Source organism: Ptychodera flava, chromosome 7 (assembly GCF_041260155.1).
Source record: "Ptychodera flava strain L36383 chromosome 7, AS_Pfla_20210202, whole genome shotgun sequence".
NCBI classification, from domain to species: Eukaryota; Metazoa; Hemichordata; class Enteropneusta; family Ptychoderidae; genus Ptychodera; species Ptychodera flava.
Genome location: NC_091934.1, coordinates 46,950,394 through 46,976,023, shown reverse-complemented (window position 1 = coordinate 46,976,023; position 25,630 = coordinate 46,950,394). Strand labels below are relative to the sequence as shown.

The 25,630-nt window shown below is 36.0% G+C and overlaps 2 protein-coding genes across 2 annotated transcripts; one reads left to right on the top strand and one right to left on the bottom strand.

Moving 5' to 3' along the window:
* Positions 1-395: 395 nt before the first annotated feature.
* On the bottom strand, positions 396-7,274 carry LOC139137731 (transmembrane protein 107-like). Its single transcript, XM_070705990.1, has 5 exons — positions 6,837-7,274; positions 5,533-5,600; positions 3,747-3,847; positions 2,742-2,838; positions 396-2,087 (listed from the first exon to the last, which is right to left on the bottom strand). The coding sequence occupies exons 1-5, from the start codon at positions 6,921-6,923 to the stop codon at positions 2,021-2,023; spliced, it is 420 nt and encodes a 139-aa protein (XP_070562091.1). The 5' UTR covers positions 6,924-7,274; the 3' UTR covers positions 396-2,020.
* Positions 7,275-7,492: 218 nt separating this feature from the next.
* Positions 7,493-24,554, top strand: LOC139137729 (coatomer subunit beta'-like). The gene is made up of 23 exons (XM_070705988.1): positions 7,493-7,766; positions 8,637-8,657; positions 9,127-9,243; positions 9,884-9,970; positions 10,623-10,749; positions 11,422-11,570; positions 11,711-11,857; positions 12,229-12,328; positions 12,917-13,059; positions 13,694-13,793; positions 14,338-14,437; positions 14,803-14,913; positions 15,429-15,517; positions 15,954-16,060; positions 16,415-16,558; positions 16,725-16,855; positions 17,321-17,528; positions 17,943-18,053; positions 18,812-19,026; positions 19,404-19,496; positions 21,712-21,889; positions 22,086-22,151; positions 22,718-24,554. Exons 1-23 carry the CDS (start codon positions 7,764-7,766, stop codon positions 22,928-22,930), a joined length of 2,760 nt encoding a protein of 919 aa, XP_070562089.1. The 5' UTR covers positions 7,493-7,763; the 3' UTR covers positions 22,931-24,554.
* Positions 24,555-25,630: the final 1,076 nt, after the last annotated feature.

The window sequence follows — 25,630 nt, the reverse complement described above, 5'->3', positions numbered from 1 at the left end:
TCATGGTTTTGATTAATTCAAATTTTACATCGATGGATTTGCCTTCATATTAGAAGTGTTAACAATGCACACAAATAGTGTCAACACAATACAGGGTTTCCACCACTACAGACTGATTCTATTTTTACTTGATTATGGATGTCTTTTTTCTCTCTATGCCAAGTAGCTTTCATTACCTTTTTGATACTGGCATCTTGTAGTCCATAAGATTACGATGCAAAGCCAGTCAGGATTTTACTGGTGTGTTTGGTACAGAATTAAATATGATTTTTATTGGTTTCTGTCACTTCATAGCAATCTTGTAACCATGAATGACTGTAACCATGAATGACTGTGACCTGCTGCTTGTATTACCAATAAAGTAAATAACCACAAATTATTAAAAAGAAATCAAATACTTGTATTTCTGTGCTTTTTATTGAAAATTTCTGTACTGAAATGATTTGTTGATATACACATGTATAGCAATGAATGAATGCTCTATTTACTATGAACTCAAGAAGAAAAATTTGTTTGCCCCTGCCAGAAGACTGGTTTGACTCTGCTTGAGAAAAACAAACTATAGTGGTGGCTTGTTGATAACTGTCTACCACACTCCCAGCCACCACTAATGTTCTATGGAATGTAAGCTATCACTTGTCATGTTGACAATTTACATTGACCCATCCCCTGACCTTGTTTCATAGTTATACTCCTCTGGCTCAAAAACCAAACAAAACCAAAACAAGACTGAACAAATGTTTATGTAATTTTCTCTTGTGCTTTTGTGAAATGTTTTAAATCTGTAAGGCCTGCAGTGAAAGGGAAAGGGTCTGAAGGCTTTAAATGTTTCAAAACAAAATTAACATCAAAATATGATTATTCATAAAATCATAGACCCTCAAGAAATAGATAATCTACACACACAGACATTGCATTGATGAAATGTGAACTTGTTATTGGACTTCTCTGTAATGACATCAGAGTTCCATCATTAATATGCAAAAGTAAATAATCTTTTGACAATTCCAACATTTTTGGACATTGCAAAAGTGGTAAAATTGATTTTAAGGTATCATCAATGTTCTAATCGAAACTATACAAATGACTTGTGATTTTCATAAAATCTATTTGGTAATGTTTGTCAATGTTTGTCCAAAGCATACATCTTGGTTAGAAAATCTCAACTGATTGAAAGCACATCCACAGTAGATAACAAAACAGACTGAGACTCCAGGAAAGAAAATATTTAATTTTTGAAACAACACTGATCAGAGTGAATACCATCAGGCAGACTGCCATCAATATTTTCTATTTCATGAATTTCAGCATCATTGACGATGGCAAAACTTGCTCAGAATAAAATGCACTTCATATGATTAGGTATGATACCAACTTACTGACAAACTAAAATCTACACAATTATTTGTACACAGATTAAAAACAAAAACAACAAATTAATTACAGTAAATAGTTTTCCCTATGCTGTTACTTTGATCTATAATTTCTGCTAGCACCAATCTGAGGTTAATTTTACTCCCATAAGAATATTTCAATATTACATGTACAACAATATAGACTGGAATGCTAAAAAAATAGGTTAATAGCTGGAATACTCAAGAGATATTATTCTCAAAGGTTCAAATTGTAAAGTACTGCATACTGATTATTTCTTCATCAGAATAAGTAATCCTTTGAAAAATTTCTCCCAGCCTTTTTGTAAAACTGTATTAAAAGCAATGCTTGATAACGTGTATACAGGAATCATAATGATTATACAAATCAAGGCTGTACCATGTGACTTAAATATTACATCACAGTTTACATTTACAACTTCTTCCTTGATTCTATAAATTGCTGCAAGTACAATATCAAAAGAAGAATACAATTTGCTTTATCATTTAGACTAGCATTATTTTACAAATAACTTAAAACACTTTTTGTGAAGAATTCTTCAGTGGATGGAATGTGATATTTCAACTCAGCACTGCTTGTTGTACCCCAGCAGTTACTGAACCAAACATCATAGTTCAAAGGTCATCTAGCCAGTTCTTCCAAGTGCAAGAACACCAATCAACACAATGATCTCAGTTACAAAAGGAAATGCACTGCAAATTGGAACAAAAAATATGCATTGCTATTTAACCACAGGGTCTTCTTAATGTATTGAAATAAAATGTTCTATTTTTTGCTTCAAAAGGAACATGACATCTGTACATTCTGAGACCTGAGTCAAGATTGTCAAATTAACACATGACCAGCATCTATATAAAATTGTATTTGATATACACTGTGTGTGGGAGTATCTTGATGTTATTGGATTAGCATGAACTTATAAATTATCAACAAATAATGACAAATGAACTTCACATTAGTATACAATTAGCCTTAACCCAAAATATTGAATTATCTTCATCACTGATGCCTAGTACAATCATCAATATCACATTTCTAGTCTGGAAAGAAATATGGCCTGAAACGTGGCATTAAATTCGCTATTTTTTTATTTGGTGACTACATTTACTTCTATGCTTTGATATGAAAAGTGTTGAGCTCACTGTACAGCCTGTACTGAGTGTATTACTATTGTTGACATTAAGGCAATAAAATTTCCAATTTAATATTTGTTTTGGAGACAGTGTACAAGTGCAAACACCAACTCATTAGGTTTGATGGAACAGTAAGTAGTATCATGTTATTGAGTCTCATAATAAAATATATTGTAATTTATACTTATTGCAAGTGTGATCAGTTCAACTTACCTACAGAAGCCAAATATCCACCAGAAGATATAACATGGCCATTCTTCAAATAAATAAAATGACAATGCTATTGCTCCACTGGCATGAGCTCCTATTGCTGATTAATATTCATTAAGGAATGAATTCATGCAAATCCTCAGCATATACCAACAATACTTTACAACACCTTTTCTAAACATTTGTGACAGTTTTTCTAGCTGTATCCATGGTAACTTTTCTATATCATTTTGATTGTTTTGGATTAAGCAAAATAGAGCAATCAAATTTGATTACAGTCACAACTGATATGACCTTGACTTATCCACGTGTTGAATTCACAATGTTGATATGCCACCTCACTGGATGGATTTTGTTTCTCTGAAGGGATCAAGTTTGTTCTAATCTGTAAGAGAATTATGGAGGTGTCATAGCCTTTTGCTTTCCATTGAAATTGTCATCTAGTAAGTAAATGTCTTGGCAAGAAAATCTGACGCTGGATTCAGGCCTGTAAAGATAAGTTGTGATCCATAAAATTTGTATATTGGAATTAGCTATGACGTGACATCATACACAGTGTACTAATTTACATTATTTAGCATGGGTTCACCTGACTTGAGATAAAGCAAGCCATTTATGTGCTCTGAGTACCGTACCATGAGGTTCAAAGAAGGTGTGAAAGATGGCTTGCGTAAAGTTATCACTTTGACAAAGTTCAGGATTGAAAGACATTTACAGCTTTTAATATGGGGTAACAGCCACAACCAACTTTCAGCTTTTTCATGGATTGTACACAAATTAAAAGGTAAGAAATGACAAAATGTGGCCACAGACTCTGAGTGGGTTTAAAATTAAGCAAGAAAAACTTTGTACCAGTAATTTTGGCTTTTTGAACCATTGCAGAAATCTAGGATCTTTGAAATGCAATTGTTTATCAAACACTCACAGAATTGTAAGCCAGGTGGATCCCACCCCTGAGATAGCAGCAAAGACATTATGGTTTGTTATTATTGTGAAAATAAAGGATACAGATCATATTCTGGGAATGAATAAACATTGATGTACCACTCATAAAACCAATGATTTCTATTCCAAGAAATGCTATGGTTAATGACAAACCAACAATTAACCTGTGAAGAGAACAGAATATTTATAAATGACAGAAAAGATAATGGGCAGAGCTTCACAGAATTGCACAGACTCATGACTTTGCAAAGTGTGCACAGCACAAAATACATGTATCACATCCCCGTGACAGGCCCTGTGCAGGCTCTGACACAACCCTGTGACAGGCCCTGTGCAGGCTCTGACACAACCCTGTGGCATAGGGTCTGTATCAGCAAAGAAATCAAACAGCTGTGACAGTGGATTATATGTAGATCTGTATCCATCACTGCAAGGAAATGACTACCGTATTCCTCCGATTATAAGACCCCGCTCCAGTATAAGACCCTCCCCCACTTTTAGAAGATTTTCAAAAATGCTATACATCCGTGTATAAGACCCCTCCCTACCTAATTCTTAGTTCAAAAAGCCAACAAATCACAACTCAAAAATTGATGATAGTATGACTTCAACGATCACTAGTACGAAGTTGTTGCTGACTGGCCATCTAATGATTTAGAAGAGCCTTAACGTGCATATTTACAAACGACAGCTGATGTTGCTGATTGCCCATTGACACTTTCAAGGTCGTTTGGCCTTTGTTTGAGCCTATTGAAGAGCTGTAATGGAGATACTATTTGTTAGGCAGGGTGTGTACGCATAAGCATAGTGTTGTAAATTATTTAGTGGTTAAAATTTCCTTTAAGACCTAGAAAAATCATTAAAGATGCTAAAATGATGTAACATTGAAATTTGTTTACTGGAACGGCAGGCAAAACTAAATTTTGTCCTTATACTTTTCTTTCTGTATCATTCCGTTGTTAACCTTCTGCAGCCCCTGCTCAATATAATAGAATAGTCCACAGTGACCGCCATATTGTTTTGCTGCATGCTGCAAGCTGATCCACGATGTATGTGTTACCATTTCATGCACAGGTTTACTGTTTGTAGCTAACAGTTTTTCACCTTGGATCAGGAATTCTTACCGTTGACAACCATGAATTTCAGTGCCATATCATTATTTTACTCGACACAGACCTTAGATTGAAAGAAAGGTTGGTTATTTTTACGTGCAGCAAATGCCAATGGCATTGCCATGAGTTAACTGAATGATGCCAATCCGGTGAATATATGATCGACTTTCTGTTTTGAATTGTCTAGGTCTTTCAAGAATTGTTCAAAGTTTTATTTCACCTCACAAACCATTTGATCAAACAGGTATTGTTTGAGCAGTTTAAATTTTAACAGCGATCAAAAAACAACTCGTCAGTTAGGTTGGGAAGTGATCGCTGTGTTTTATCTTTGAAAATGAAGGAACAGTTGCCATTTACATGTATTTTCGACTTTGTGTATTCTCGAGAATAATTTGTCAGAAGTTGCTAATATAAGTAAGCTTTAGTACGTTCTGCCAAAAATGTGTGAAAGTCTCGAGTAATACTGAATTGATGTGAATAAATTAGCATAAATTAGCAGTGTTGGTTCAAAACGCGGGATGGCTCGATTATAAGACCCCCCCTGATAATTACAACCATTTCATGTTGCTGACCCCGGGTCTTAGAATCGGAGGAATACGGTATATACAGTGCTGTGATCAGAGTGATGAGATAGGATCTGAAATTTCTGCCTGCCAAAGTTATGATGGATTTAAAGTTCAATAAATATAGGACTCATAACATCAAAATCTGCATTTCAAAATGTTTACAATACTTACTCAGTGTCTCTAGTTGAATACTGTTCTGGAGTGTAGTCATACGGTAAACATGCCTTAACATTGGCATCCTAAGATGAAAAAAAGATAAATAAACTCTTTTAGAGGGCTGTACATCACAGTTGTGTACTTACGCAACAAAGCACACCCAGTGATGGTATACCACGAGATTTTGACCAGTTCATGACATACCGGTATATGCATGAGTGATAGCGAGTGCATATATGGAGTGAACTGGTCAAAATCGAGTGGTATACCGTCAGTGGGTGCTTTATTGCTATTACCATATATCATAACAGCATATTGAAATTCTGGTATGGAACGTAAAAAAAGGATTGTTTCTCTAGCCAAGAGCTTGCCATGTACCAGCCGTGGTATATTGTAAATATACCACGGTTCTTTTCACATCTTGACCAATCAGATCACTGCATTTGCGCCATCAATATACACGTATAATATTTGTTTGCATTTTGATCACCACCATCATTTTTGTCATATTTGACTTATTTACATTTTATACTATCGAATAGCATCATGGGTAGAAATTTATATCAAAGAATGACATGGTTAATTTTTCATGATATCATGTGGTTAACATATGTAAAGCCAATGGATTCATGATCAGGCAGTTACTCTGTTAAGTATCTGCAAAGATGGCCTTTCTGAATCGTATCCAGAATACTGTGAAGATTAACGATTAACTCACAGAATCTTCCCACAATCCTAAAGAGAAACTCTCCACACTTGAACAGACTGCATCAATAAAAAATGTCATCATACTGAAGGATGGATATAATTCCCTTTGCTGCAGTCTTAGTTTTCTGAGAAATGTTTGAGTTCTGAGTAAAAATTAATTGATAAAACTTTGGGCCACAGACCAACTGCTGGAACTCCATGAAAATACTTACGACAGTACATTGATGTTTCTCCTATCTGAATTTTTTCAGTGTCATAGATTTTTTAATAACACTGACATAGTGTTAGATTGTACTGTCCTCTCCCCTATGAAATATCCCATGAAATGATATTCCAGTAAAGTATCTTCAGAGAGTATTTACCTTACATAAAGAATTAGTACATTTCCCTCTACTGTGTACCTTTGGTAAGACTTTCATCACCAAACCCAACCGCATCTGAAACTTTCAACATGGGATATCCCATGGTGGGGGTACGTACAATTCGATTTGCGCGGGGTAGGGGCGTTGTTAGTCTAATCATGGAGCTAAAAAGGGATCAAGAGCAAAAAAAAAGGAGGTTCAAAAACTTGGAAGGGGCTTCTTCCAAAATCTTTGCTTTTCGTTACTCACCCTAGCCCATAGTATAGTAATTGCAATAACAAGGTGAGCGATCAGGCTTAGGAACCGAGCCGGTAAAAGTGAATTCAGCTGTGACATGGTGGTATATTAAAAATGAATTCCTACACAGGTTGAGTTCGCGATCACACCAAAGCAGGTCAGGAAATATGAGTTTGTCCCTTGTCAGTTTACACGCAGCCAAGTTAACTTCAAGAGCTTGGTGTCCAATGTTCATGTATTTCGGTCGCGGTACCGGTGTTTACGACATTTTCACGTTTCAACAACTTCTTCAGTACAGATTGTGAACTAGAAGGGAAATCGCAAATATCTGATTCACTGCAAATGACGCGATACTCTAGAAAGTTGGTGAAGTCGGCAAAATTAGGCACTTCAACATCGTGTGTTTTGGTTAGTCGCTCAGGAATTGAATATGTCCGCGTTAGGATCGTCTAAGTTTGAAACGGAAGGGGTTTGATTGGAAAGTCAGTGAATTTTGATGTGCATGTCGACATTTGTGTAGAGGTAGTAGCTAGTATTTATGTCGGAGAATACGTAAACATATTTCATATGTTAAAAAAAAATTAAATTTAGCGTGCCTAGTCACTAAACAAAATGGTTTTGTATTTAGATCTACCTATTAAAAAATGGTATAACCTATCCCAGTTGTCAGTCCGGAAATCTCGCAAACAACTTCCGGACAGTCGAGATTTCTTGACTTCTTGAGATTTCTTGAGTTACTCCATGTGAAATTCAGTTCACCTGTTCGACAATAAAGTAAAAGTGAGGTGAATTTGGTGCGTATTGCTGACACGAGCGGTTGTTCAGACGTTTACTTCCGTGTTTAGTTGCTCGTGATCTCACGAGACTTTGCCACGTCTGTGCGTCCGTCACACAGTACACGTCCCCATTCGTCTCAGTGGATGCCGGAAAGAGCTCAAGATGGTAAGGAAAAACAGAATTCTTGCTTACGACTGTGATAATATGTAACTCATGACAATAGTCGAGTGGTGTATTTCAACAGAAGGTTTCGTTCCCCATGCTAACTGTCATACTATTGTTATAAGTGCCAACACTGAGACAGTCGATGTCCTGATCAATGGACTTGCAAGTTGCATGTGTACTACACGAGTAGTGTAGACTAGAATGTTATGAAGAACACTGCAATTGTACTGCTGAAGCCAAGAAGTTCGAAAGCACGGAAAGACAGTCATTTATTCCTAAAACCAGCCTAAAACACAGCTTAAAGTCATCGGTAACCGAAATTTGACGTACACATTTGCCTAATCCAAACTCCCAAAGTTGTGATTGCTGCAATGTATGCATTGCAATTTGCATGTCTGTATATTCAAATGGAAAGTTTTTCCAGAAATAGGAATGCTATCTTTTATCTGCCAATCTCCAGCCTTTCCAAATTGCTAACTCATCATCCGTCACTATTTGGAATTTTGGAGTATCGTGAAAGTTTAAAATCAGACCCTATAATACCGGTAGTTTCAATCAATGATAGTGTAGAACTAGCTTTTGGAGAAGACGGCGAAGAAAGCACTAACTTATAGCTGAGGTTATTCTTTCATAATGAGTGTGTGTTTTTGAAGTGAAAAACTGTAGAGTTTGCTATTGTATTTGTTAGCAAGTTCACAAACTTTTTTCATCATCGCAATGTTATTGTCAAGATGGTAACACTAACAGGGTTTACTGTCGCTAATGTCGAAATGAAGAAGATGGTTTCCATTCATGATCAATACAACTAAGAATGATGTATTAATTATTTGTTTCTTTGGTTTTCCCACTTTTCATCCCTCAATGATATAGCCTTTGAGACTCGATGTCAAGGTAAGTTGAAACTTACAGTACACTTTTCAATATTTTTGGAGAGACATATTGTACTGTTGTCAGTAAATGCTCAAATTCTGACAAAATAAGATGCTGAAACTCTATTAATATCAAGGACATGATGGGACATAAACAGTCTAAATATAATGTTGTCTTGATTTAATAATTGCATTAAGTTCTCTGTTGCTAACCTGTTCTTCTATGTTGGATGGGTCCTTTGATGTTTTGTATGTAGATGTTTGATAGGTCTATACTACAGATGACAAGTTTTAACCGATACAGTTGAACAGAGTTACTCATCTAACAATATTTTAAGTGAAGGATTTAAAAGACTTACGGGTTTGAAGATTTACCAAGTATACAGTTTTAAAGGATTAAAATGTGCCTTCTATCGACCATATAAGAATATATTTACATCTCATTTTATTTCATATGTCGTTCTTTGATCTTATGTCTGGTTTCATTACAGCGCAAATTGTCAGCACGGTCTGACCGTGTGAAGAGTGTAGATTTGCATCCATCGGAACCCTGGATGTTGGCTAGTTTATACAATGGTAATGTTCATGTGTGGAATCATGAATCACAGGTATATTTAAACATATTGGTCAAGAATACAAAGAAAGAGTGACTTACCTGATAATAATGATTTCCCCTTATAAATACTGGGCACATTTCATTAAAAGGTGATAATCTAACTTATGGCAAATTTCTTAAATGCATTTTGGTAAATAAAAACAGGCAAATCAAACTACACTGTTCACAGCGCCCCCAGCTTTCAGGGTAGTCTTTTCTCTTTCTTTTGTTTTCCTGATTGAGGCCTTTCCTGTTTTCATTGCTGACTCCGCAAATATTCGTTTCAATGTTATAAGATTGATATTAAAATCACAATGATGCAAAATTAGTGTTGTATTTCAACCATATAATTGACTACCAGTACATTTGAAGTCTTTCAAAATTGTTGTACATACTGGGGTCTTGCCACACTTTGAAAGTGATGTTATGTTGTTGGATTGAGTATCAATAGGTAATCTTATAGACGCAAAATATCCATTGTTGGTCTGAGTATCCATAGATAACCGTACAGAGGCAAAATATATATTGTGATGAACTGTTTCCAGTCAACTTTGAATGCATTACTGGCAAGTTTAACTGGTCCCTCAAAGTAAAATATTTTGCATTCAAAATATTCACAGGAGTGTAATTATTGTATTTTTTTTCACTTTCAGACATTGGTGAAGTCATTTGAAGTATGTGATTTGCCAGTCAGATGTGCTAGATTTGTGGCTAGGAAGAACTGGATAGTCACTGGTTCAGTACGTAATTTGAGTTCCTAGTGAATGCTAGAAACCACAGATATGTAATTTGAATTCCTAGTGAATGCTAGAAACCACAGATATGTAATTTGAATTCCTAGTGAATGCTAGAAAACACAGATATGTAATTTGAATTCCTAGTGAATGCTAGAAAACACAGATATGTAATTTGAATTCCTAGTGAATGCTAGAAAACACAGATATGTAATTTGAATTCCTAGTGAATGCTAGAAACCACAGATACGTATGACTAGATTAATCCTCTTTTTACAAGGCTCCATAGACAAACCATAGAAATACATACCACTTGGGAGAAAGAGGGTTAAGCTAGATTTAAAGGCTAAGAAATAAACTAAATGTCATACACCCATGCAATATTGTTGACATTTCCCTGTCACTGCAAGTATATAATCAGAGGAACCCGTCAACAACCACCAAAATACTTAGATTCAAGTAAACTATTTTCACGTCAGCTTTTCCCTAAAACTTTTCTAACTGAGCAATGTATTTGATGTCTTTTATAATTTGTGAATTCACTGAATCTCTTTCAATCTAAATGCTGTTATCATTGAGTATTATTATAACAACATGAGTATCTTGAACAAATTTTAATATTTTCATATTACTTACCAAACTTTCAATATTTTTTCAGGATGACATGCAAGTACGTGTGTATAACTACAACACATTGGAAAGAGTTCATGCATTTGAAGCTCATTCAGATTATTTGAGATCAATTGCTGTGCATCCAACCCAGCCATACATCCTAACTAGCAGTGGTATGTGGCTTTTATTTCAAGAGTCATTAACTGTTTGTTTACAGACCAGTGTTGGGAAGTGTATAGAATTGAAGTTACCATTACGTGAATGTCAAAAATAGCCAGCAGCCTGCAAACACAACCAGCTCAATAAAGTGTAGCTGCTAAAAAAAGTTTTTAATTAATGAAATATTAGACACATTTTGCACAAATTCGATGAGCTCACACACTACTTGTGATTGCCTACATTTTTATTTTTGCCTCCTTTAACCTTTTACCTGCCAGACAGTATCACATCTGCCAAGTCAGTAAAAAGCGGTATTGAGCCAAAACCATGTATTTTCACCCACTTGGTTTGGTATGCTATGGCAGCTTTAGTCTGTAAAAACCATGTTTACAGTATCTCTGTCTTCAGGGACCTTCAAATCTTCAATTCTTTGTTAAAATGCACCATATGGGACATGTTTTGCTTCACTAGGTTTAATCAACGTGACCTGATGGTGAAATATGAACTTGGCAAGCAAAGGGTTCACCATAATTTTCTACATCCCAGGAATAACTTTAAGCTGTATTGGATCTGAGAAAAGAATTGTATGGGTTAATTGCATACACTTTATAGTATCAGATACTGTAATACACTTTAAATATCAAAGTGTTTAATAGAGTTTAATTATGTTGTCTTCTTTGTTTCAGATGACATGTTGATAAAACTATGGGATTGGGACAAAAAATGGCAGTGCAGTCAAGTATTTGAAGGCCATACTCACTATGTGATGCAGATTGTCATAAATCCCAAAGACAACAACACATTTGCCAGTGCATCCCTTGATAGAACAGTCAAGGTAAGGGACAAATATTTGCCAAGGAAACTAAATGTGTGTGGCAGATTTTTGAAAGACTACCTTTAAAGTCACCAAATGCTACAGACAAGTGAGAGAAATAAGCTGTCTTTGCTATTTCTAATATCTCTGTATCTTTACAGGTGTGGCAACTAGGCTCCAACTCACCAAATTTCACACTTGAAGGGCATGATAAAGGAGTAAACTGTGTAGACTATTACAGCGGTGGAGATAAACCATATCTTATATCTGGTGCTGATGACAGATTGAGTAAAGTCTGGGACTATCAGGTATGTGTCACACAGCATAGTCCGTGTAAAGCAGTACTGATTTCAGTTTTGTCAATCCATCAATGTGATTAGCCAAGAGACATCCAGCTGATTACATATCATACTATGTGGTCATCTGGTCAGTTTTCGGTATTCATTAGCCAAGAGATACCAAGAGATGCTTAGTTTCAGTTTGTCTGTCTGAAACCACACTTGTATTTGCACATCACTCATTTTACCATCAGTTGTAAATCTTCAAGCTGATTTACCAATGCAAAGTGACATGCTTTACAAGCTTTTGCCAAAATGTATAAACTCGTACTTTTTTCTCCCTCAAAGAAATGATTTGTAAAACTATTCTTTGTTCTCATGACCTCTTTTTCTTATTTCAGAACAAGACATGTGTACAGACACTAGAGGGCCATGCTCAGAATGTAGCCTGTGTTTCATTCCATCCAGAATTGCCCATTATACTTACAGGTTCTGAAGATGGTAATGTACCAGAACATTTCTGTTTTCCTACCATTGCACCCTCTATCCATTAAACCAACCTTGTCCTTTGTGTAAGCTTAATCGATGAAAGTGCTTAAAGCACATGTTGTAGTAATATTTCTTGTTCAAAAAATGAATACATCATACCATGTTTAAGGTAATACACACCTAGGTGCAGAAAATTTTAAACTTTTACTCGAATTAAGTAACTTTTAAGCGTTCTCTTTTTAGTACTGGAAAAATAGTGTACCTTAAAAGTTAACCAAACACAACCCCCCCCCCCCCAATTAAATGATCTATTTTCACGAAAACAAGACCACTTCAAAATAAGTCAACAAAAGCAGTAGACCAGAAAGAATTATGAAAATGTAGGTATCGAAAAAACTGTACCCAAAGTATATCGTACCTTTGATAAAAACACTTTGCACTGTACAAGTGTCTCACAGACAGAAACTTAGCAAATAACTACTCAGAAAGGAAATTTCCTTGCCAATCTTTATGTACGGTTCAGACTTTTAAGTTAACTAGAACCAAGGATATATGAGATCTGTCATTAACATTTGAAAATAACATTGTTGTTCATCTTAGGTACTGTCAGAATCTGGCATGCAAACACTTACCGTTTGGAGACCACACTGAACTATGGATTGGAGAGAGTGTGGGCAATTGCATGTCTCAGAGGCTCCAACAATGTAGCATTAGGCTATGATGAGGGCAGTATTATGGTCAAGGTGAGCACAACTCTTTCTGTAAATTATTGTAATATTAGGCTGTGAAGACAGTATTATAGCCCAGGCTATGATAAGAGCAGTATTATAGCCTAGGCTATGATGAGGGCAGTACGATAGTCCAGGCTAGCATGGGGGTAGTATTACAGTCCAGACTATGATGAGGGCAGTATGATAGTCCAGGCTAGCATGAGGGCAGTATTATAGTCCAGCTAGCATGAGGGCAGTATTATAGTCCAGCTAGCATGAGGGCAGTATGATATTCCTGGCTAGCATGAGGGCAGTATTTAGTCTAGGCTATGATGAGGGGAGTTTTTAATAGTCCAGGCTATGAGGAGGACAGTATTAAGAGTCTAGGCTATGATGAAGGCACTATTAGAGTCCAGACTATGATGAGGGCAGTATTATATGTTCATTCTGCAATGAGGGCATTATATAGTCCAAGCTATGATGAGGGCAGTATTATAGTCAAGGTAAGCACAGTTTTCTATGTAAGTAATTTGTCTGTGAGAAGCCGGCCTGTGCAACAAAATTCTCAAAATGACTCGCAATAAAATTTGACTATGTTCGTTTTGGGTAACAAACTGTATTCTGTTAAAAACATTTTTGATTTAATACGCATAATTATTTGTTACAGCTTGGTCGCGAGGAGCCAGCCATGTCCATGGATACAAGTGGTAAAATTATCTGGGCAAAACATGCTGAAATCCAACAAGCTAATCTGAAGACAATGGCAGGTAATGCGCTCAAGTTCTGTGTCGATTGCCATGTATATCTGTTTCAACAGTTTTAAATCCAGAACCAACAGTGTAAAATTTCACCCTACTTTTTGGAAAACTGTAAATGTGGGGTATCAGGAGAAATGACAATTTCAATTGATTCAGCCATTTGAATCAGAAAATTAAATTGTCTCTCCCTTTCTGATGATTATTTGATATTTCTAATTGCTACCAGCCAATGTGTTAACCTAATGAAACAAAACTTCTAAACATTTCCTTTTAACAAAGGTTATAATTGCTTGTCACATATAAAAGTCCCCATTGAAAGGTGTCAACATAACAAAGAATAGAAAATCAAGGTAAGACTGGTCTTTCTTGGAAAGTAAGGTCTGAGTTCAACATCAACTGTGAGTCTAGTGTCTGATTATTGTACACGCAATACTATAGATAAATAGTTCAAAATTTTTTATTTTGATGTTATCATGGATGTATTACCATACATTAGGAGTTTTGTTGACAATTCACATATTCATCCACTCCATGCAATGCATCTTTTGTGCAGATATGGAAATCAAAGACGGAGAACGTTTGCCATTGGCTGTGAAAGACATGGGAAGCTGTGAAATCTATCCACAAACAATTGCACATAATCCCAATGGAAGGTGAGTATATCACTGATGATTTTCTAGTAATATAATGTTACTGCAGATTTTTGTGGACATTGAAAAATATTTGAACGTTAGCTTAATAACCAAATTCAGATTGGTATTGACAGTAATAATTATTTTTTTTGGTGTGATTTTGTTGAAAGAAATCTCATTCTTAAATTTCTTCATAATTTGCACAATCAAAGTCTCGGGACACCAAAACTTTCATTTATGATATAATCAACAATATTTTAGTTGTTGACATAAGTATAAAGCCCTCCTGATGTTTTTGCTGTACAAATACAGGTTATCTTCATTGCTATGGAATTCATACATTTGTCTTCTAAGGGAATTTATTCAATGAAAATATTGTTTTTCAGGTTTGTTGTTGTCTGTGGTGATGGTGAGTACATTATCTACACAGCCATGGCACTTAGAAATAAAGCATTTGGATCAGCACAAGAATTTGTCTGGGCACAGGATTCTAATGAGTAAGTCATACCTCAAGATTTTAAATAGAATGTCTACATTTTTATAAATAATGATGAACAACGACTTAAAACATAATGCTCATTAACTTTGATTATGTGTGAGAGCTATGGTTCTTTTTCTCAATTCGAAACTTGCAATGTGCAGTTAAAATATTTTTGTGATAAACAGTTTTCAATTTTCATTTGCCATGCTTTTGCTGTGGTTACTCCATTGATCCCAGGAGTGTTGTATCAGAGTACATGTAGTGATTGACTGGGCCAAGTAACATAGATATTTGTTTACTAACTCTAAACATATAGGTATCGGTTTGTTTCCCCAGAAACCTTGGTGAATTACAGAGAATGATTAGCTTAACCATCTGTACAGTTTGTGTTTGAATCTCAAAATATTGGGACAAACTGCAAAATCTAAATTCAGTAAAATTGTTAGTATATACGTGTAATAACCCAGTAATTCCATCAATTCATGAAATCACTGTGAATCTCATCAATGTAATATTATTATTTCGCCATAGGTATGCAGTCAGGGAAGGCACATCAACAGTAAAGCTTTTCAGGAATTTCAAAGAACGGAAGAGTTTCAAACCAGACTTTGGTGCTGAAGGTGAGTGGATAACAGTGTTGATCAATATGATATAGATATGTTGTAAAAGTTATTATCATAAATACACCAATAATGGAAGTATACTGAATGTTTTGATACTAGGTTTCATTATTTTTGTTCTAGGAATTCTACTCCCAAAAGTATATTGAAATATAAGCACAAGACATGATGTACATTATATACATGCAGTGTTATTGTTGACCAGTGAGTTCTAGTCAGGACTAGCCACACTTACCAACCCTAACAATGTACAGTACACCTGTACAATCTGTGATGATAAGTTGAATACATTACGATGAGCTTATGGCTCAAATTTTCATAAAATGATACAAACTGTGAATTTGTATTTCACAGAATCACTGCTATGTCAGATGATGTCTGTAGTGCTGCTTTGGTTCAATTGACCTGTTTTCAAGCTGCTTTATATACTTTATAGGTATCTATGGTGGGTTTTTACTGGGAGTTCGATCTGCCAGTGGCCTGGCATTCTATGATTGGGAAACCAATGAATTAGTTAGAAGAATTGAAATCGCACCAAAACAGGTAACTTCATTTCAGTTTTGTCTTATTTCATTTTTTTCATACAGGACCTCGAAATAAGTACAATTAAAGTTCAATTTACACCTATAATAGTTTAAGAATTAAGATATTTCAAAAATAAATTCATACTGGCAGTTGTCACATATGAATAGTAACATCTGAGGAAGAGCATTATGCTATGTTTTATGACAGAAGCATGTAAACTAACTTAATGTGTTTGCTTAGGTGTCATTTGACTTCACATTTCCATCGTCAGCCAATATGACTGTTATGAATCATGCTAGGGTAACACCCTACATTTATGTGTGGATCCCATTCAAGCTCTATAACTGAACATGTCTTTAACTTTGTCATCAGATATTCTGGTCTGATAGTGGAGAGTTGGTGTGTATCACCACAGAGGATTCATTTTTCATTCTGAAATACAGTACTGAAGCTGTTAGCAAAGCACAAGAAACAAAGGAAGGTGTCACTGAAGATGGCATTGAAGATGCTTTTGATGTAAGTATAGACTGATAATATACATACTTTCATCAATATCCATTGAATCAGAAAATTGTAGATCACAGATTTTTATTTATACTTCAGTTACATTCATGAAGGCATTGTAAAACTGTGTCATCACTGAATATGTGCTATTTATTAATTTGTCATGAACTATTTACAGGTTGTTGGTGAAATTCAAGAATGTGTGAAAACAGGTCTCTGGGTTGGAGATTGCTTCATTTATACAAATTCTGTCAACAGATTGAATTATTACGTTGGGGGTGAAATTGTCACAATATCACACATGGACAGGTAAGGTACTTCTCTGTGTTACTGATGTTTGAACCAAAGATGCACACAATATGCACAAAATTTCAAATGAACAGTTCATTTGATATATCCATTTCTTTCCAAAGGCAGTAACTTGTGTTTTCTGTCGCAACAGAGTCATAACAACATACATGTGAGCACCTTCAGTTGTCAGAAGTCCATAAGCACAGCTTTGCAACTTGCAATTTTGGAATAATTCTGTCAGTCTTGTCAAACACCACATACCAATACAACCTACTTGACAAAAAGAGTAGAGCACCCAGACAAGGTTTTAGGACCACTTCATTCATATTTATAGTGGTCATCAAGACTAAGACCACTGACTGTTCATCCATGCCCTGTAGTCTGTGTTGGTGTATAATATTCACATGAGCCAGCAGATCATTCAATCTAGGTAAAATTTTGTATGTGTTAAAAATGTTTGTTGTATATGCTTTTGAATTGCAGGGTAATGTATTTACTGGGTTACATACCCCGTGATAATCGTCTGTATCTTGGCGACAAAGAACTCAATGTTGTCAGTTATGAATTGCTACTGTCAGTGTTAGAATACCAAACAGCTGTTATGAGAAGAGATTTTGAAACTGCTGATAAAGTTTTACCCACAATTCCAAGGGAACAGAGGACAAGAGTTGCACACTTCCTGGAAAAACAGGTATGGTTTATTTGATGTTTTCAGTTTACATGATTGATAGTGAAGAGGTCTGATACTGATTATTTTTATGATTATTTACATTCAAAGAATTTGAAGTTTGATGATCTTTGATGTCCATCTTTTAACCCTCTTTCTTCTATGGTTTGTCCAAGCCATTGTTATCAGTGGTGACTGTAGACCTGTTTACAGGGCATTGGGTCTGAATACGTTAAAATAATTATAAGAGATATGTACATAGACTTTCACTTTAGCAGGTGAAATGCAATGTGCATCTAATTGTTTGAAAGGGATAAGAAAGATACATTTGAAAATTGTGAAAATCAACAGTCTGGAATGTTATTGTGTTGATACTATTTGACTTATTGTTCTTTTAACTCTGTAACTTGATGGTGTTTGGTTTGTGTACATTCACAGGGATTTAAACCACAAGCCCTAGCGGTGTCAACTGATCCAGAACACAGATTTGAATTAGCATTACAACTTGGAGAATTGAAGATAGCATATGAGATAGCAAAGGAAGCCGAGGTAAGAATGTACACCAGCATATCTTACATACTTCAATTGTGAGACTGATGTTGATAGTATTCCATATCCCTCCATTTTGTTCACTGAATACTGTGCTGTTCTATGCCACACATTCTCGTTGTTGGAACACTAGTTTGTCCATTACATATGAAAGGATTTCACTAACTGGAGAGTATTAATGTCCAGTTAATACCTGGAAACATCACACATGTCTGCATATCTGTACAGGAAATAATTGATTTCATCTTACCATCATTAGTGTTAGGAATACAATGATCATGATATTCTCATGAACATCGCCTCAAGGGCAATTAGTAAATCTGTATGACAAACAAAACTGTTTTCTTGTAGGAGGGGATGTTTACCTCAATATTTGGCTAGCATGCATAAATTCAAAGTAACTGCCAAAGCCATGCTTACTCTATAAAAACCTTGAAATGTCTGATCCTGGAATAGGCTTTTAGATTTTGTTTTGATATGTTTATCATCCAAAAAAAGTTGTCAGCAGTTTTAACGTCCAACAACCTTTCTTCAGCAAAGGATTGTGTTGAGGGAAGTTCAAATCATAATTTATTAGTTTGGTTTCCTTCTTTGATACTTTCTTCTCAGGAAAGGGGGTGGTAGGGGTTTTAATGCAAACTCAATGGGTTTAATATGACATGTGCATGTGTTGATTTTCCACTGTTCCTTCATATACCAGAGCTATAGCAGGTTTTGGATATACTGCAAATCTTTGATGTTATTGTTTTAACCCACAGAGTGAAGAGAAATGGAAGCAGTTGGCAGAACTGGCCACTTCAAAGTGTGAATTCAAACTAGCTTCTGAATGTCTACATAATGCACAAGACTATGGTGCCTTGTTGCTATTGGCAACATGCTCTGGTGATGCCAAAATGGTGGAAAAACTTGGAGCTGCATCTCAGAATGAAGACAAAAATAATGTTGCATTTTTATCCTACTTCTTGTTAGGCCAGTAAGTAATACTTTTGTGTTGATTATTGTTGGTATTTGGCTAGCATGCATAAATTCGAAGTAACTGCCAGACTGACAGTGTGGATATTATGTCTTTCAATTCTTTCAGCGACAGCCATTGATACTTTCTTTATTTTCACACTCTTCTTATCACATATATATGATAGCCTGTTTCTATAAGCATTTTGCCAAGATTTTCTAACATGGGTTTCCTTGTTCATGTATCATTGACCATGACTCTTGAACACAGTACAGAAATACTTACTGGCCAAGTATAACTGCCTATAAAGAACACATCAGACTTTCTGTGATGATAGAAGTTTTAATGTCTCCCCAATTTCTATTACAATAATAGATTCATTCATTGATTTTTTCCAGGACAGAGAAGTGTCTGGATCTTTTATGTCAGAGTGGCCGACTTCCAGAGGCAGCATTCTTAGCCAGGACACACATGCCAAGTAAAATATCAGAGTACGTGACTACTTTTCCTTTGTCTTCTGTAGTCATACAATGAGACTTACTGTTTTGCCAGGCTGTCTCACAGTTCTGTGCTCATGATACGATGTGGCTGCATTATGTATTATTAATCTAAGCTTAGCACAGGCCACAGTTTTTCTTTTTTCTATGCCACATCATTCAGGGCAGACCTGTTGGCTTCTGTCTGCCAAATTATTCAGGGCAGATCTGTTGGCCTTTCTCAGCCACATCATTCAGGGCAGACCTGTGGGCCTCTTTCAGGATGGACCAGTGTAAGGCTGATATTAAATGGAGGTGGGTCGTCCTGTTGGCGACTGAGCAATTTTCTTGTTGATAAACATTGCCTCTTCCCAGAAATTTGTGATGAATGTCAAACAAATGTAAAGCATTTTCAACGTTTGATACATGTTCATAGTTCACCAGTTTTGTAGCTTTCTAATCACTGCAAGACTTTGCCAAATAAACTTTGGCTGTGTCCCTTTGATTAGGGAGTTCAGTGTAAAATACACCTTCATTTCCCCTTTTTCAGAGAAACAAAACCAAAAATAACTATTCCAAATCCGGTGAGTTGTTTGGAAATATGCTAATTTAATGTTGCTAAAATACTGCATTTCTATGAAAGTTTGCCAGAAAATGTGCAAAGATACCAGGAAAATGGACATTTTCAAAGACCCAGAACGCAAGTTTATTTCATTAATCTGCCATTGTCATTGATGAATTATGTCAAAATGTTCATTTCCTAAACTACATTAAGTAATGGCATGTAAATTTGAGAATCAAAAAAGGGGTCAGAGTTCAAAAATGTTTGTTTGACTGGTACCATCTTACAGCTCACTTTATTGGCTCCACTTTGGTATGGGTATGAGAAGCTTTCTATGATTGGCTGTCTGTTTGATTACCCCTCCATTTCTAGTGGCTGGACACATCACTAGCTACACACTGCTCCATATAAGGAACATTTCCAGGAGGGAGTATCACTAGCATCTATTGCTAAGCATCCCAAACTTTTCACAGATACAGTCAATGGAATACATCCTTCCTTGCATTTCTAGTGTAATTTTACTAGAATATGGTGCGAAAATGAGACAAGTGCTGACTTTGAAAACACACAAATTTTTACTGTTGGTTTCATATTGGATTCTCAACATCCTATTTATATGAAGTTTTATATGAAGCTGCTTCTCACACAGTCACCATTTTCGGTACAGCTGCCATTTTAAAATTTTGGATACAGGCAAAGGATGTTGGGATATGTTGTGCATAGCAGCAGACCCATTGTATGGATCCCATATGCACAGTTGCAGACAGGATGACCCCACTGTCCCCTCCCTTTAAGAGCTGCTTAGCAAATTAGGATGCGCAAGAGAATCCACTGTTTGGCCAGTCTTTGTAATCAAAGCAGGCGAATACACATCCACATGTTAAAGGCGGAGCCTCCCTTTAAAAGGGCGCCAACCTATGGCGGCGTTCATTGTGTAAGTGGACACCAAGCAGGTAACACTAGGGCACACGCTCCAGAAAATGCTACTTTTTTAGTTTTTTCCGACCGCAAAAACGCTGACAGACTGCCAAGCAGTCAGCACAAAGCTGCTGCCAATCGAACTCAGTGGTTATATTCAAATTCTAACGTGACTGGAAGATGTTTTTTAAGGAAATTTGAGTGTGGTGCTGGGGAATAAATGACTGTTGGCAATTTGAACCGGACCGTCAATCAAACGGTTATATAAGCTCTGTTTGTAGGATTAGCAAAAGGTGACAAAAGATTGAAATCAGTTTGTGTAATTAATGTTATAGAAATCAAACATCGTACTGGCCATGTGTTTGACTGGGAGGAGAACTCCACTAATGCGAGAACCAGGGATTGAAAAGTGCGGCTTTAAGTAACCATAGTGGCTATTCAATAGAAGTTTGGTGATGAAAATAAAATAACAAATTTTAGTTATCAAGTTAATTTAACCTGTTTATCCAAAATTTTCTGTAAATCAGTCTACAAACGCCATGATAATAATTGGTTTGGGAATAACCGTGGTTGCGAAAGGATTATTAATTAATGTACCCTTGTTATCTGTATTGATAATGCATCATTTGTTTTACATTGTAATGGAAAATTAAGTTCTGTGCTGCATTTCTGTGATTTTGTACATTGTCAAATTTCATATCATTGCCATGCTGTCTGATTTCGTGCAATGTTTGTTTCATATCTTGACAGAATTGTACAACTTTGGAGGGAAAACCTTGCCAAGACAAACAAGAAAGCAGCTGATTCCCTAGCGGATCCAACAGAGTATGAGAATTTATTTGTTGGTCTGAAAGAAGGATTTCTAGCTGAAAAGTACCTGAAGAAAACACAAAAACTCCTCCCAGCATCAGCGTATCCACATGTTCCTGTAAGTCTGTGTCAATGGTATATAGAACTTCTTGCAGCATTATACATTGTGTCCCAGTGTACAGTAGTTATCAACATTATACATTGTGTCCCAGTGTACAGTAGTTATCAACATTACCCTGCAGTTGTGCATACACAGAGTACATATGACAGAATTATTGCACCCAATGATAACATAATGATTTTGTTTTACACAGAGTACATATGACAGAAATGTGCTTGAAGAAATGAATGAAGCTACAGCTAGCCTTGATCTGAATGATGTAAGTATTACAATGATCAGTTGTATGTTCATTGTAGTGTAAGTTCTGTATACTGTGAACTGTATGTAACCTTCTCAAACTTGGTTTCCAAGAAGATTAAATAATTCAATAACCAGTGTGAAACACTCACTATTTAGTTTGCCAACATCTACGTCTCTGCATTTAAAAAGCACTGTTACTGTTCACAACATCTTGTCCAGACCAGAATTGACTCGTCAACAATAACAATTCTGTCTACACATGTACAGACTGAGTTGACAAGCAGAATACTATATACCTCAACATGCTATAGCAAAATAAAACAAAATATTGTGGTTGACATTCAAAACAAAGCTGTGAAAATACCTCAAAAGTTACAGCTACTTCCCCTTTAATAGGCTGACAGGACATAGAGCGTGTCTACATGAAATTGTCAGTGTACAATACTCTTGTTTTTCACGCCACCAAATCATATCAGATGCTCCTACTTGAACTAGAGTGTATTGTCAAAGGTCTTTCCATTTCTGCATATGTAATTTTTGCTGAAACTTGCAAGTCATTGGCCTTTTGACCTTTGATCTTTGTAGGAAGAAGAAGTCGGCGTTGTTGATGAAAAGCCGGAGCCTGAGCCAGAAGTACCAACAGAAACAAAGGAACAACCAGCAATAGAAAGATTAGAAGAAAATTTAGATAATAAAGATTTTGATTTTGATTTAGACAAAGATATTGAGAACTTAAAGTTAGATGAAACTATTGACACCAGTGATGTGAATCTGGATGAAGATCTTCTTGAAGATTAGAAGATATTTGTTTCCTTTGTGTTTTCCAGATAGTTTGTATTATACAACAATTTGTACAACACCACCCTACTTGGCCACTTCTATGACAGTCTCATAAAAACAACCATTTGCAAAACACCAGATCTCTTGTAAAATTCATGTTAGAGGAGTTTAGTCACCTGCATCCATGGGATCCAGTCACTGATTTTCACTTGGAATGCCATACAATGCTGCCACCAATACTGTACAGTCCTACAGCATACTGACATGCTGTATGTAAGCATGGCTTGCACACACCTTTTACCATACCGTATATGGATATATGCAAATTTACAGTGACCAATGAAATTTAAATGACATCGTAACACAAGATTTACTGTATCTATCTTTTTTTTTTTCTGTTTGCTTTTTAGATGCAGTAAATGCTAAATTTACTGCAAGACACAGAATTTTTAATACTGTAGTGTTAAGCCAGCGCACCGTGTACATAGAATAAGTAATAAACTTTAAATTGAAGACCGTGTCACAAATGAAATGTCAGAAGTAAACCAAGATCTGAAAATTTGAGGTGTTCATTTAGTGTTGTTTGATACCTTAGATTAATTCTGTGTCTGAATGATGGTGTTTTGCAAAAAGTTGTTTAGTTACAAAAGATGAGCTTTCCAGACAGGAATAAATTTGGAAATCTTGTTCTGTATGTCTGTCAAGTGCAGTAGGTAGTATATCCACTGTCATTGAGCCTTTGTCATCAGGTAGACCAATGTCACCAAAGCCAAGGTGAAGTTCAAATGGATGTCAAAGAACCATACCCAGGTGACTGTAAATTGAAAACTTTGGATTGGAAAAACTGTAAGCTATGTGAAGTGTTTCTTCAGCAGCATTAAGCTTTATGTAGTAGTGTCTTTTGGGAAATGTATGTACATACAGTCTTTTTGTCTGTAGTTTCTGAATATTTCACTGTTTACTGACATTCCTCTGCCAATCCAGGTTGATATCTGTTAACCTTAGATGTGTGCTGTGCTAAATACAGGCAGTTATGTGACATTGCCTTTTGAAACACCAAGACCAAGCCAATATTTTACAGACATACTTCTGGATATTTCGTAATTTAGTCACTTTAAGTTTGTGAAGAAATGCCGAAGCCACGGAGATACCAACAACTCTAAAATCCAATAACTTGGCCATCTTTAACATTGCAAAGTAAAATGCCAGCTGAGAATGCCTGGATGGTACGTTAAGCGTACTTTGGTGGCTGATAGTCTACAGACTTTTGAAGTCTTTTTTTCGAAAAAGAACATTTTGAATATTTATTTTTTGGGAAGTCTTTCTTTTTAAAGATAAATCAGTGAATAATTTACAGAGACGATGGTACAGTACTTCAGTGGTTGCCATGGCAACTACAGTATGTTACCATGAGAACGTAATCAGGTTAAGAGCTCACCATGGTGCGTGGTATTAAAATTAAATCAGTAGTTTTATCCAATCCAAATGTCTGGAAATTTCTCAGAATCATTATCTGACATTAGCTGTTAATTTCTAAATTTTCTTTTCATGTATTCAAGGGAACCAAAGCTTGCAATGTTATAGCATAATTATCAAAATGTTGAATTTTAAAATATGTAATAAACCAGTCCATACATTTGAAGTCTGTCAAAGTTTGTTGATAATGTTCAATACAAAACCCACTTGTCCCACACATTGGAAGTCTGTCGGGGAGTTAGTGGGCCAGTGAACAATATACTGACCGGTTTCCATGGTTACCCGGTCAAGACTTCAACATTTTTGACATCAAAGTAGACACTTAACGCTAGATGTAAAATATCCGTGCAGACACTGCTATTTTGACTTTCGTTAAAATCTGTTTGATGCTGGTCAATAAATGGTAAAATTGTTTGAAAATCCCCTGCATGTAACTAAAAGTCATATAGCATTAATTTGAAGAGGCATGTAATGAAAATATTGCCTGAATACATGGGTTTATGTGCCCTCGCAGCAGGAGACAATTTGCCCTCCTGGCATTGGGCAAATTGTCACCTGCTCTCGGGCACATAAAACCATTTATTCAGGCAATAATATATAATACAAAACCCCCACAGAAGTCTGTCAAGGGTTATCGATACGGTCCAATACAAGACCCACTTGTCCCACACATTGGAAGTCTGTCAATGGTTATCGATAAGGTCCAATACAAAACCCACTTGTCCCACACATCGGAAGTCTGTCAAGGTTTGTTGATACGGTCCAATACAAGACCCACTTGTCCTACACACTGGAAGTCTGTCAAGGTTGTTGATAAGGCCAAAACTAAACTGGCACAGAAGTCTGTCAAGGTTTATTAGATTTGTTGATACGGTCCAATACAAGATCCACTTGTCCCATACACTGGAAGTCTGTCAAAGTTTGTTGATAAGGTCCATTACAAAATCAACTTGTCCCACACATAGAGAAGGACATTACTGACCTGGGTGATCAAGTTTGTTTTTTTTGCAAATTCGCAACACAGTCCACAAAGAGTCCCTAGGAAGTGGACTCAAGAGTTGACAAGTTTATCTGCCTTCATAAGGTCATGGACAAGACTCAGGTATGCACTTCACAATTTTACAAATCAACATAATCCTAAAGGGTCAAGTTACAAAGCTGTTGGAGGGCCCAATACCAGAATTCTGTAATATTGCAGAAATAACGGACGATGCGCTGACCATTAACGTTTATTTGAGGGCA